The sequence below is a fragment of the Nyctereutes procyonoides genome, unplaced genomic scaffold (genome assembly GCF_905146905.1).
Source record: "Nyctereutes procyonoides isolate TBG_1078 unplaced genomic scaffold, NYPRO_anot_genome, whole genome shotgun sequence".
In the NCBI taxonomy this organism is placed as follows: Eukaryota; Metazoa; Chordata; class Mammalia; order Carnivora; family Canidae; genus Nyctereutes; species Nyctereutes procyonoides.
In genome coordinates, this window is record NW_026575037.1 from 2,262,044 (window position 1) to 2,275,952 (window position 13,909).

Here is a 13,909-nt window from a genome sequence, read left to right on the forward strand (position 1 = left end):
ACAGAGTAAAACCTCATTTGCCCACCATCTAACTTCAGTAGTTATCAACACAGTAAAGATGATCCTCAACAAATATTTTAAAGCTAAAAGTGCTATGGTGCTTTTTATTATTTAGGAAGAAACTGTAAATAGAGAAACCGGTTGGAGGCATGAGTTGATGAGATCTTACAAACTCATGGGCCTTATAGGCAGAGAAGGTTCCAAATGGGGAAAGGCTTTTGAGGTAGAATTGACAGAGCTTCTCAGCTATAATTCAATGTACATTTTTTTTTAATTTTTTTTTATTTTTTATTTATGATAGTCACAGAGAGAGAGAAAGAGAGGCAGAGACATAGGCAGAGGGAGAAGCAGGCTCCATGCACCGGGAGCCCGATGTGGGATTCGATCCCGGGTCTCCAGGATCACGCCCTGGGCCAAAGGCAGGCGCCAAACCGCTGCGCCACCCAGGGATCCCCATTGTACATTTTTTTTAAGAAAAAGAAAACTTTCTAAATTATATTTTTAGTAGTGGACTTCAAGAAATTTTTTTTAAATTTTTATTTATTTATGATAGTCACACACAGAGAGAGAGAGAGAGGCAGAGACACAGGCAGAGGGAGAAGTAGGCTCCATACACCGGGAGCCCGATGTGGGATTCGATCCCGGGTCTCCAGGATCGCGCCCTGGGGCAAAGGCAGGCGCCAAACCACTGCACCACCCAGGGATCCCGACTTCAAGAAATTTATTGAAAGAATCTGAGGAAGCTTTTATTTTCTAAAATTTTATTTGAATTCAATTAATGTATAATGTATTATTAGTCTGAGAGGAGAGTTCAATGATTCATCAACTGCATGAAACACTCAGCGCTCATTACATCATGTGCCCTCTTTAATGCCCATTGCCCAGTTTCTTCATCCCCTCACTCATCTTCCCCTCCAGCGACCCTGAATTTGTTTCCTATAGTTAAGAGTCTCTTATGGTTTGTCTTCCTCTCTGATTTCATCTTTATTTTTCCCTCCCTTCCCCTATGATCCTCTGTTTTGTTTCTGAAATTTCACATTTGAATTAAATCATATGATAATTTGTCTTTCTCTGATTGACTTATTTTGCATATCATATTACCCTCTAGTTCCATCCACATTGTTGTAAAATGGTAAGATTTTTTTTGATAGCTGAGTAATATTTCATTGTATTTGTATGCCACATCTTTATCCATTCATCTGTCGATGGACATCTGGTCTCTTTCCATAGTTTGGCTATTGTGAACATTGCTATAAACATTAGGGTACAGGTGCCCCTTTGGATCACTACGCAAGGAAACTATTTTAAACAACTAATATAACTGATTTTTTTTACTTTTACAGAACTTGCTGCATCTTCTACAAATCAGATGTTTTTATTTGGCTCATTATTGCAGTTGTGTCATTATAATTCATATGTATAAAAAGGGTAAACTTTGTCTAATTGAGAGAAGTTTATATCTGTTACACAAAGATTGATAAGTTTTAATTGCTCTTGGAATATCTTTTTTATTTTTATTTTTTAAAGATTTTATTTATTTATTCATGAGAGACACAGAGACAGAGACATAGGCAGAGGGAGAAGCAGGCTCCCTGCAGGGAGTCCAATGTAGGACTTGATGTGGGCCTTGATCCCGGGACTCCAGGATCACGCCCTGAGCCAAAGGCAGGTGCTTAACCACTGAGCAACCCAGGCATCCCTGGAATATCTTTTTAAAACATTAGTGTTCTTTACGTTTAAAAGCTTTCAGTGAGTCTTAGCAATACTAGTTAGGTACTTACATGAAGTTATTTTTGTGATTTATTTAGGTAAAGCACCTGTTGTGTAAAGTACTACAGTTTTGCTTGGGGGACATTTTTCTTTAAAGTGAGGAGACTGTATTCTTAATAAACTTTTAACTAAAATATAGTTGAAAGTATTTTGAACTTACTTTACAACATGTAGGTCACTATATTGAAATAAAGTGAAACCTTTATAGATAAAATCAGAATTCAGTTAATTAAATATACCACTAGAAAGATGTAAAGGGAAAAAATTTAACACTAATTTGAAATTATCAGAAAGAAATAATGATAGTAATGGAAAGAAAGCTAAAAACAGTTGTGTAAAAAGTACAGTAGTGGATGTCTGTTATATGAGACTGTACTTAAAGTGTCTTGAAGAAATAATTGCAAGAAAAAAGTGAATGAGCTAGAATTAGGGAAGAGAGCCAGGGGCGGGGAGAGAGGAAGAGAGGAGACATCTGTGACGGGAAGACTTGGAAAATACTAGCTGGCAAATGGTAGCAAGATTTCTGTCACATGTTAAATATATTTATAATAGTAGTACAGATGACTTGAATATTAAATTATTTAGGGAATTTTAAGGAATTGGGCGGAACTACTTCTGGATACCTGCTTCTAGTTCTGAAATTGTGTGGAAGCTGTTGAGATTTTTGAAAACTGGAAAAACAGAGTGCCGACTCTGAAAACTTAGGTATAAAGGTCAGATTTTGTAAAAGGAAGATTTCCTAACCAGAAAAATTAAGGAACATCTGAGGTAAAAATTAGGTATTGGTTTATTGAATCAAACCATCTTCAAACTTTTCATTCTCTTTTATTAGTATATCAGAAAATTGATACATATTTAGTAGGCACTTTGATGTGTTCTTCATGGCTATACTTTCTAAAGTGGGCTAGTGTGGTCTCTCAGCCTAACCAAGCATCAACAAACTGCTTGGAGAACAAAATAAAATATAAGCTCAGAATCAACCTGAAAGATTAGAATCACTAAGCAGGAATATTTATAGCTTTCTTCCTTTTCACATTAACATATAATGTTTCATTTTTTCAACTGAGAAAAAATTTTGCTCTCCTTCCACGCCAGTATGTGCTCTTAATCTTCAGAATGACCTTTAATCTGTCTTTTTTCTTGAAGTTTTTTTTCTTTTTCTTTTTTTTTAAAGACTTTATGTGAGAGATGGGGAGTGGGGGTGCGGAGTAGGTCAGGGAGGGGCAGAGAGAGAGGGAGAAGCGCATTCTCTGCAGAGCAGGGGACCCTGGGATCATGACCTGAGCCGAAGGCAGATGCTTAACCAACTGAGCTACTAGGCACCCCTCTTGAAATTTTTCTTAGTGTAGCTTGTTTAAGTAAGACCTAAGTTTACATATTAAGATATTCTCACTGTTGGGGGAAGGAGAAATCTCTTGTCTTTTAGTTTCAGTTCTAGCTGTTCCTCTTCCTGAGAGAATGTTTTAAAATGGGTCAAGCTGCTGCCCTCACGTTCTCCTGTCTCCCAGCTACCTACTTCTACCTCCCTTCTGTCAAAATTGCCCTAATTCCATCAGTGACCACTCAATGTTATTCAGTGGCTTTTCTTCTCATCTCTTGATTTCTCTGCTGTTTCTGTTAGAAGTGATACTTTCCCTTTGAAATTCTCTCTGAACAGGTTTGGAAATAGAAAAAGTCCTCATATGCTTAGGTAGTTTCAAGAAAGATGCCTCTTTTGAAGGTAACTAGATGAATACATGGCAGCTCTATGATCTTATTAAAATCGGTGAGAATGTTTGCTTTTAAAAAAACGTTTTGTTTTTTTTTTTTGCTTAGCCTTAGTAGTTGATCATAATTTAATTTTATAAATCTGTTCACTCATTTGTGTAAAATATATTGAATGCTTTCTATGTGCTAGGCACTGTTCTAAATACTGGGGGTGCAAGAGTAAAGAAGACAGATTCTTGCACTTGTGGAGTTTACATTTATGTATTAGAAACTACCTCCTTACTATATATCTTCTACATGTGTGACTTTTTAAATAGTTATATATCTCTTGTTTCCAGTGCATGGTTCAGCACATGTAATAACTAGTTGCTTATTTCTAGATCTCTTGATAGCTGCAGTTAATGTTTTATTAAAACAGTGGTCATATGTAGTTATTAATAGGCAGTTTTATCAGAAATATTGAAAGCAATGATTGTATCCATAAATTGCTGTTTCCTTTGGGTCCTCACTGGTCATAGATGTATACTAGTAGTATTTAGGTTACTATCTGTTTGTGCTCCTTAAGTACTAGGGTGCTGTATGCAATATAATTACTGTATCATTACCAGGGTAATCAGTAAATTAAAGCTGTTAATCATGTAGTGTTATGAATGACCTAGTTCTTTTTAAATGTCAGTCTATGAAGATAAATAGAGCCTAGGTTTTTAAATAGGAGAAAATATTTTTTTTTCATAATGCTTGGATAGATAGATGGCTGAGGGTAAGCTAGAAACTGAACGTTGATTGAGTTGAATCATATTGTGGTAAAATATTCATTAGGGGTGTGTGTATGCATGTGTAGAAAAATATATTCCAAATATAAAATCATGTAAATCATTATACAAAATGATCTGAGCCAACATAATATTCAATGAAGCTATTTTCCAGCAGTATTGGAAATATATCATAGAAGGACAAGTGAATGTTAGCAAATTGTTGCGAGGTCCAGGTTGAATAAAATTGGTGGCAGTGGAGATAGAAGCGCATGGAATTTGGAAAAGTTGGGAAAAAATACATTAGGTTTGTTGATGGTTTACTATAGGGCAGAGAGTAATGTCAACTCCCAGGTTTCCAATTTGGATAGATTGTGGTGACAATCATTGAGGTGAGGTACCCTGGAGAACAAGGTTTAGGAAGAAAATATGGATTGAGATTTGGACATGTTGATTTTGAAGTGCCTTTGAGCCTCTGGAGCTCCAAAGACATGTGTATGCGTGAAAACGCTCAGAGACAAGAATGCCATAAGAAGTCGATCACTGAGAAAAGTGTAGAGAGAGCACTCAGAGCACTTGGGAGGTTCACAGAGGAGAAGCAACAGCAGTGGGGTCCGGGAAGGGGAAGGGAGAGGGCTTTGTCATTGAAGCCAAAGGAAACAAAGTGGTCCATAGTGTGAGAGGTTTGAAAAATGACCCTTGAACTTAGTGGCATGGAGAGAGGTCATGTATTACTTCAGTGAAAACTAAGGAGAGATGAAGAAGCCATGTTGAGCTGAGTTGAGGAATGAGTGGGAGAGGAGGAAAGAGAGATAATGACTCTCTAACAACTCTTGAGAAATTTCTTGCAAGGTAGGAGACAGTATGATAGCCAGAGGGTTATGTGAGGTTGAGGAAAGGTTTTTCTTACATGAGGGTATGTATTGGAGTTTTATTTTTTAAAAGATTTTATTTATTTATTCATGAGAGACACAGAGAGAAAGAGAGAGAGGCAGAGACACAGGCAGAGGGAGAGCCCGACTCGATCCCGGATCTGCAGGATCAGGCCCTGGGCTGAAGGCGGCGCTAAACCGCTGAGCCACCCGGGCTACCCTGTATTGGAGTTTTAATAGCTGTGGTAGTAAAAAGTGATAACGTAGTGATCTCTATATAATGTGTAGCATGTGATATATTTAATTACTTTGCTCTTCCCTTATATGAGACTTAAAATTCAGAATATTTTGCATTTAATTTCAGAGAAAATGACCTTTATATACTCGTGTTTTTAGTTAACTCAGTTTTTTACCCTAAGAGGATAGAAACTCAGCTACCCTCAAGCCACATGTATTTTTTTCTATTCAAAAGTATAATCAGAACCAAATAAATTGTGAGAAAGATCATTTTATATGACTTATCCTGGCTCTTTTGTGACATAATATTCTTTTACTAATCTTAAACTCAGTTGGCTGGTGAAGAAGAGGCAGTTGGAAAGAGGTTACACGTGTCACATAGTTTGCTCAGGTGTACGTCTTCTTGAGAATATCTTACCTCATTTTGTGAAGCATATTTAGCTTTATTTTTACAAATTAAAGTTATACTTTAAAAGCATGAAAGAAATTTAAAGAATTGAAATAACTTTTTTGGTGTGTGATTATAAAAGAATTTAAGTTGTAAATTAATTGTAAATTTAAGTTGTAAATCATTGTAAATATTTCAAACAGCATAGGAAAATAAAAGAAATTATTTTCCTCTTAATTCTATTGCACACATATTTTGGAGTATATTCTTCTGTATTCTTTTCCTATGCAGGTTGAAATCAGGTTTCAAAATAGTATGTGTTAGAGAAAAAGAGGAGCAAGAGAGGGAAGGAGAAAGAGAATGAATATTTAAATTAATACTATATATAAAATTTTGAGAGAGGGAGAGAGAATGTATATTTAAAATTATACCATATATGCTGTTTTGAAACTTCCTTTTTTTCACTTACCAGCATAACTTTGGTCCCTAATGTGCACCAGCATCTTAAATCACATAAGATCTCTCTCCTTTTATTTAATTTTACTCCAAGCTAATCAGTATGGGCAGTTTAGATTCTCTAACTCAACAATATAAAAGTTGAGGCTGAAAGAAAGCAGAATAGATAAAAACTTGATGGTTTTTAAGAAATATTAATGGGATGAGTTTACTTGAGCTTTTGAGTTATGGAAAGTACAACAGTTCTTCCAAAATGGCCAGATGATGACTGAATGGGAAAGGAATGGAACATATTTTCAGAAGAAAGGTCTGCCAAAACTGAGATCTGGGCTGGAGATGGAAGAGTGTATATAAGCTAGAGAAAGTTGATGAAGTACATGAGAGGGCAATTTTAGAAAATAGACATATTGACTCTGACTTTTAGGGCTAAATCTGGAAACCAAAGCCTGAATGTTGGATCAAACCAGAGTACATCATCAGTGTTTGGAGTCCAGCTGGTAATACCAGGGTCAGCTCTAAGCGTATAAAACTGGGTAACAAATACAAGTAGACATAAAATCTGAGCAAAGAGACATAAAAGACAGCTCCCAGGTTCAAGTTGGGCACCAGGAAAATGTTGAGGAATGGAATTTATACTCAAAAGACTGGGAACTGCAAGTCAACTTCTTGTTAAGTTGTGCAGATTATTGTAGTCGTATACTTACCATGTCATCATTGACTTAATGGCAAAAAATACTTGCCTGTGTTTTATTTCTAAACACCCTTGGAAATGGGTATGGTTAATAAGTCTATGCTATTCTCCTAGAAAAGTGGAGTTGTATATGTTGTATAAGTTTTGAGGGAAAGGTCTAGGTCCTTCATTTAGGGAGTACTTTGGGTCAGGATGTAGGGGTATAGTCAAGACATGATAAGTCTGTGATCCACTTTCAGCTTCCCATTCCCCTATTCCTTGTCATTCTCATGTCATTAACCAACTTGTCCTATGTTCATGTCAGGGGATTCAGATGGTTCTTTTTATGCCTTGAAATGCTTCCAAGAAATATATAATTAACACACTCATTATGATAAATAAGTTCATAAGTTCCAGGATATCACCGACCTACTGATGTATCTCATGCTCTCCTCCCCAGTTTTTTCCTCAACCCAGGCTTACATTTTTATGTAAATTTATTAATGTGCTTTCCATAACAGCAGCAGTTCAGCAGTGGTGAAGGGAGTATGAATGGTTTGTTTTCTTGTTTTCTTAGGCACAGTAACCTTGGTGCACGACCAAAGGGGCTGTCCACTCTAGTGAAGAGTGGAGTCCCTGAAGCACTGAGGGCAGAGGTATGGCAGTTATTAGCAGGTTGCCATGACAACCAGGCAATGCTGGATAGATATCGCCTTCTTATCACAAAGGTAGGAAGCTTTTTTCATATTCTTCTCATTGGACAGCATATTAAATACTGTTTTCATAGCTGCAATAAGTCATAAATGTTTTAAACTTCTTTAAAAACTGTGTTGGTGTTGTGCAGTGAATGGTTCTGCCTTTTGTTCTGAGCACTTGGATAGTGTAAAACAGTGACTTCACTTTCATTTTTTTTGTTGTTGAAGTGAAAGATATTTATATTTCAGGTGTTTTCAATTAACCTTATTGTATAAGATTTATATAGTTATATTTGTATACCATATAATTGTACTCTAGTATAATTTTAAAATCAGATTAACTTAAAATGAAATTAAAAGGCCTTCTGTGCTTATGTAACCATACATGTAAATGATGTAGATAGTTGTTCAGACTCTTACTCTGTCAGGAACCCCTGGTTCCAATGTAAATACCTGTGCTTATGTCCAAAGAAATGATTGCAGAGCATATATAAGGGTAATCCTCAGGCCTAGAGTCTCCTCCTAGGTCTTGCCTCTGAATTTTGTAATGTACTCTAAATCATGGATTTAAAAATCTCTATTCATAAATGAGATTTTTTGATAACCAAGACTTTGTTCCTCAGGATTTATCAACTTTTCAGAATCTTTAGCCCCTCTAATTCTTTCTCCTCTTCTTTCTCTCTGTGCCTACTTCCCTTCCACAAATATTTTCTGATTACCTAAATTTACCCACTGCTAAATTCAGATTTTCTTTAAAAAAAGTTTATAATTTTTTATGATTAGTGTTTTCTGCAGCGATCCACTTGTGTGTATCCACATATGTGTGTGTATATATCTAAAGTTCCACTTGTATTTTTAAAATTGCAACACAAAGGATATTGAGTTATACTAGTATTTGCTGTGCCATGGTACTGAGGTCTCAGTATGTTGTTGGGTCCAATGACCACTTGTCCCATGTGATTCAAGAGTGATCTGAGGCAAGAAGGGGCTTGCCACACCTTGGAAAAGAATAACCGTGGTGTTCCTACTCATGTATGTACTTTCATAATATTAGAATTTTCTTGCAATTTGCATACTCAATTACATGAGTTTAAAAATTGTCTAGTTTTACCTTTAATACCACAGGGTATATAAGTGATTTAAAGAGATTGTTATCACAGGATGTTATATATCAAGATACTAAACAAACAAACCCCAAAACACACTAGTCTGTCCCTTCAAGTAAGAATTAATGTTGTGATAAGGGATGGCAAAGCAACTACTTCTGGACGTAAACTCATGTTATAGAGAAGGACACCTGAAATGTTTGGTAATTTAAACATCACTACGTGATTTTGTCACACTGAAAGCTACATGTGTTATTATAAAACACTTGCATCTTCTTAACTTAAAAACCTGGAATCCAAAATTTCAAATATGTTTAAAACTTGTACAAGTAATTACAGAAAATTTGGGACTGATTGTTAAAAATATAAAAATAAAACGCTTTCTGGTTTACTGATAAGAATTCATTTGAATGCGTGCTTGGCTGACTCAGTAGAACATGTGACTCTTGATCTTGGGGTTATGAGCTTGAGCCCCATATTGGGTGCAGAGATTACTTAAAAAAAGAAAATCTTTTTTTTTTTTAAGAAAAAAAATTTCATTTGAGAAAATGATTTCTTAACCAGATTTCAATAAAGTGATTGATGGATGGGACTGAAAAAAAAAAAAAGATGCTCCCCTATTTGGGTCTCTGGATTTCTGTAAGTCTTTTTCAGATATTGATAATGATTAAAACCGTGAATCAAGAAAACTGATTTTGAAATAAGTTTCAAATTGTTTCATAACCTGCTAAATGAACACTTTAAAATAACTCATATTGTATGATCCTGTTTACATGAAATGTTTAGAATAGGCAAATGCATAGAGGCAGAAAGTAAATTAATGGCTGCTGATGGCTGGAGGATAGAATTGGGAATGACTGCTAACAGATACAGGGTTGCTTTTTGGGGTGATGGAAATGTTCTGGAATTTCATAGTGGTGATGATTATATAATATTGTGAATATACTAAAAAACACTGAATTGTATACTCTAGAATAGTGAATTTTATGTTATGTGAAGTTTATTTCAATAGAAAAATTGCACAAAATAAAATATTTTTAAATGATTCATTCAATATTGAATATTTTTGTGCAGCATAAGTTTTTCATTGTTTTTATCTTATTTATATCCTATCTATGTCTGTGCTTTATAGGATCTATTAGTACAGTAGCACTTTTACATAAGAAAAATTAATAAAATAAATATACATGTATTGGAAGTTTATGCCCAGAAAAGTTTTTATTAATGGGAGTATCTGAGAAAAAGTGTCCAGAGACCATAACTCTGGGTGTCAGATCATTTTTTTATATAAATTACAAACTGTATACTTTTGATGGCTGTTTATAGAATAGCTTATATAGTTATATATATATAGTTTATACATAGCTACTGCTATATCCCTTTCTCTACTAAGAGGCTTCTAAAATTCATACCTTTTAGGATTTCAGACTTTGGGAGAAAAATAAAGAATAGTCTTCACAATGTTATTTATGAACTCCCAACAGTACAGTGTATGTCATATATATGATAAAAGCCTCCCCATATGTACCAAGCACCATGGTAATTTAGAGTATACAATTGCAGGAAGGAGTTTAAGATCAAGAGACAGAATGACAAAAAAATGTTTTCATTGAATAGAATATTTTCAGACTCTCTTTTACTTTGGGATTTATTTGGCTGTGATTTACTTTCTGCATGTGAAGACTGGAGGGAGACAAGACCCGTATTATTTTTTTATGGCAGTAGTAAACAGATGCCTGGGCTTTTCCAGTTGCGAGGCTTTGCATCTGCCTTTAGGCATTCCATTCTGAATCACCTACCTTTGTTCTGTAGTTTCTGTTTCCTGCAGTTTCCTAACTTGAGGAGCAAGAGTAATCCCCTCATTCTCTGGACTATAGTTATGACAAACTTAAAAGTTTGCAGTCGTGTCCCCATCTTCTGCTCTTCTAGCTCTTCCAGTGCTTAAGAACCTAAATTCTTAAGTTAAATCTCTTTTGAAATACTTAGAGCAGGTTCTCTTTCCCTGACAGAACTCTTGTCTGATGTACTTGGCACATGCTTGTCAGCTTGTTGGCACAAGATGGCTGCTCTGCATCTGGTGTTGTATTCAGAAAAGAAGGAAGACAGAGACAAACTGAACTTTAAGGCATCAGTCCTCCAGATTGCAAGTCTGCACAGAACTTCTGACACCACCTGCAAGTTTAGGGGTCCCCAGAGCCACTCCTATGTCATACTAGCTTATCTACAAACTTGAAGGTCCCTGTAGATACCTTCTAGGAGTATAGCAAAATGTTATACTCATGATTATAGGTGTGTAGAACCAGTCAAAGGAAAGAATATATAGGGCAGAATCTGAGACTGAGAGGGTTTTAGATATGAATCTTGCATCATCCTCAGGGACACATTATCCTTCCTGGATCAATGTATAGTAGTACACACTTAGAAAATCACCAACGCAGGAAGCTTACCAAGCTGTGGATTCCAGAATTTGTATTGGGGTTTCATTACATTGGCATGATTGATTGAATCATCACCCATCTGGTTGAACTCAATGTTTAGCTCTCTTCTCCCCTCCCCTGAAGTTGGGCTGATATCATCTGGATCAACATCTCTAATCACATGGTTGGTTTTTTTTGGCTTGGCTAGCCTTCATGCTGAGTCTTCTTTTTAACATAAACTTGTCAACGCCCACCAGGAGTTGCCTCCTCAGCATAACCTATCAGATATGGTTGAGGTGCCCACCATGAATGAAAAAAAGACATTCCTATCATTTGGAACATTCCAGGAGTTCAGAGGTTATCTCCCATAAGCCTGTACTGAGGCTAGGCCTCTCTTTGGCATATCTGTACCAATTCTGTTGCCTTTGTTTTTTTTAAAGATCCATTTATTTATTTTAGAGAGAGAGACCACATGCACATGAGCAGGCGTAGGGGCAGAAGAGAATGGAGAAGAAGAGGGAAAGAATCCCAAGCAGACTCTGCACTGAGTGTAGAGCGTGACCTGGAACTCGCTGTCATGACCCATGAGATCAAGACCCACGAGATCACAACCTGAGCCGAAACCAAGAGTCAGATGCTCAACAGATGGAGCCACCCAGGTGCCCTGTCTGTTGCCCTTTTAAAGGGCTTTCCCTTAAATCTTAAACAACAACTTTTACTAAATCTTTTTGGCCAGAATTCTGTTGTGTGGCTAGTATCTTCCTGGAAAGTTGGGGATTTTTTATATTTTTATTTTTAAGATAGGCACATTGCTTCTCTTCTACCCACTGAAATATGGGCTTATTAACAAGGATGAAAAGAGAAAGTAAATATTGAGTAGACACCTACCTTTCCCTGCTACAGTTGCCTGTTAATAGAGGCAAAAGTTAAGATCTGTTATGGAATAATTTATTATAAAAATTAAGTTTCATAGTTTATTTTAGAATGGCAAATGTTTAAAAATTGCTGCTAGAGATTGACTAACAATGTAGAATTTAAGAAAATATCATAAATATTTTCACATTCAGTTTATACATTGATGATTACATCATGTTTCAATTTCTATTGTTAAAAAATTGTGTAGTTTATCAAAAACAACATTTTCATACAAACAGTATAGAAATGTGTGGCTCTGATAATGTTCCTTTATTCAAGCTCTCAAGTTTTAACATTTCTGTGAGAGGAAGTACAATAGTATATTTAGTTTCCTTGTCTTCCTTCTAATAAAAGATAATAAAACATGAATGTCAGTATCTTAAAAAACAATTTTGTCTGTTTTCTATGTTTAAGGGTAGAAATTAGATAGCAAGTGCCTGTAGCCAAGAGTGTGTGTATGTACTTTGGTGGTGAATACATATAAGTTTACAAGCTGCTTGGTAGAAAGAACATGAACACCCAATAAGAAGTGCTTCTAGTATTTGGTACTTGTTGGTCATGGGTCAGCAGTTGGTAGTGTCTTCTTTTGGTCTAGTTAATTTTTCATGTCTTATCAAGGAAATGGCAATATTCCATATCAGTTAACAAAATGGTTCATCTTGAACAAATAGTTACTTTATAAAAACCCTACCGAAGACCTATGATTATATAGGGAAGGAATGTGAAGTATTTACAGAACCTTACCTAAGATTTGGCTTTTATGAGAAAGTAGTCTGTTGGGGCGCCTCACTGGCTTAGTTGGTGGAGCATGCAACTCTTGATCTTGGGGTTGTGACTTTGAGCCCCATGTTGGGTATACGGGTTGCTTAAAAATAAAATCTTTAAGAAGAAAGAAAGTGAAAGAAAAGAAAGAAAGAAAAAGTAGTCTGTTTATCATTTATTCTTTAGTAGTGGTGTAATAGTCCAAAATTAGAAGCAACAAATCACATTCTGAAGCATTCTTTTCAGGTATGGTGGCTTATAGCCAGCAGACTGAATCTAGCTATAACATGCTTTGTGTAACCATCAGTACATCAAAGAATAGTATATGTATGTGATTCAAGCTTGTACTTTCTGTTTGACCATAGACTTACTATTCATTATTTATTTTCTGTTCTTCAAATATTATAATCCCTGAATGGCCCTCAAATGTATTTGATTTTGTGACTCCATTATACTACCACATCAAACATTGCCTCAGATGAGGAGGCTATCCTAGTGTGGTTTTATTGGATAGTATCTGTTTCAGTACTTAGCATTATACTGTCTAACACTATCCATGTCGTTGAAAATGCAAGATTTCATTCTTTTTTATGGCTAAATATATATCCCCCCCATATCTTCTTTCTTTATCTGTTGATGGACACTTCGCCTGCTTCTGTTGTTCAGCTATTGTAAATGATGCTGCAGTAAACATGGGGGTACATGTAATCCTTTGAATTAGTGTTTTTGTATTTTTTGAGTAAATACCCAGTAGTGTGATTCCTGGATCATAGAGTAGTTCTATTTTTAACTTTCTGAGTAACCTCCATACTGTTTTACACAGTGGCCACACCAGTATGCATTCCCACCAACAGTGCAAGAGAGTTTCTTTTTCTCCACATCCTCAACAACATCTTTTGTTTCTTGTGTTGTTGATTTTAGCTTTTCTGACAGGTGTGAGGTGCTACCTCATTGTAGTTTTGTTTTGCATTTTCCTGATGATAAGTGATGTTGATCATCTTTTCATGTGTCTACTGGCTGTCTGTATGTATTTCTTTGGAGAAATGTCTGTTCATGTCTTCTCATTTTTAATTGGATTATTTATTTTTTGGGTGTTGACTTATATCATTTCTTTATACATTTTGGATAGTAACCCTTTATTGGATATGTCATTTGCAAATCT

The 13,909-nt window shown here is 35.7% G+C and overlaps 1 protein-coding gene across 4 annotated transcripts in view; it reads left to right on the forward strand.

Annotated features, from left to right (window-relative positions):
- The window catches only part of RABGAP1L (RAB GTPase activating protein 1 like), a 720,977-nt gene that overhangs the window by 203,662 nt on the left and 503,406 nt on the right, over positions 1-13,909 (forward strand). For all 4 annotated transcript variants that reach the window (XM_055319528.1, XM_055319527.1, XM_055319525.1 and 1 more), the window contains exon 13: positions 7,430-7,580. In XM_055319528.1, the coding sequence (XP_055175503.1) occupies positions 7,430-7,580 (151 nt within the window). The remainder of the gene's footprint in view (positions 1-7,429; positions 7,581-13,909) is intronic.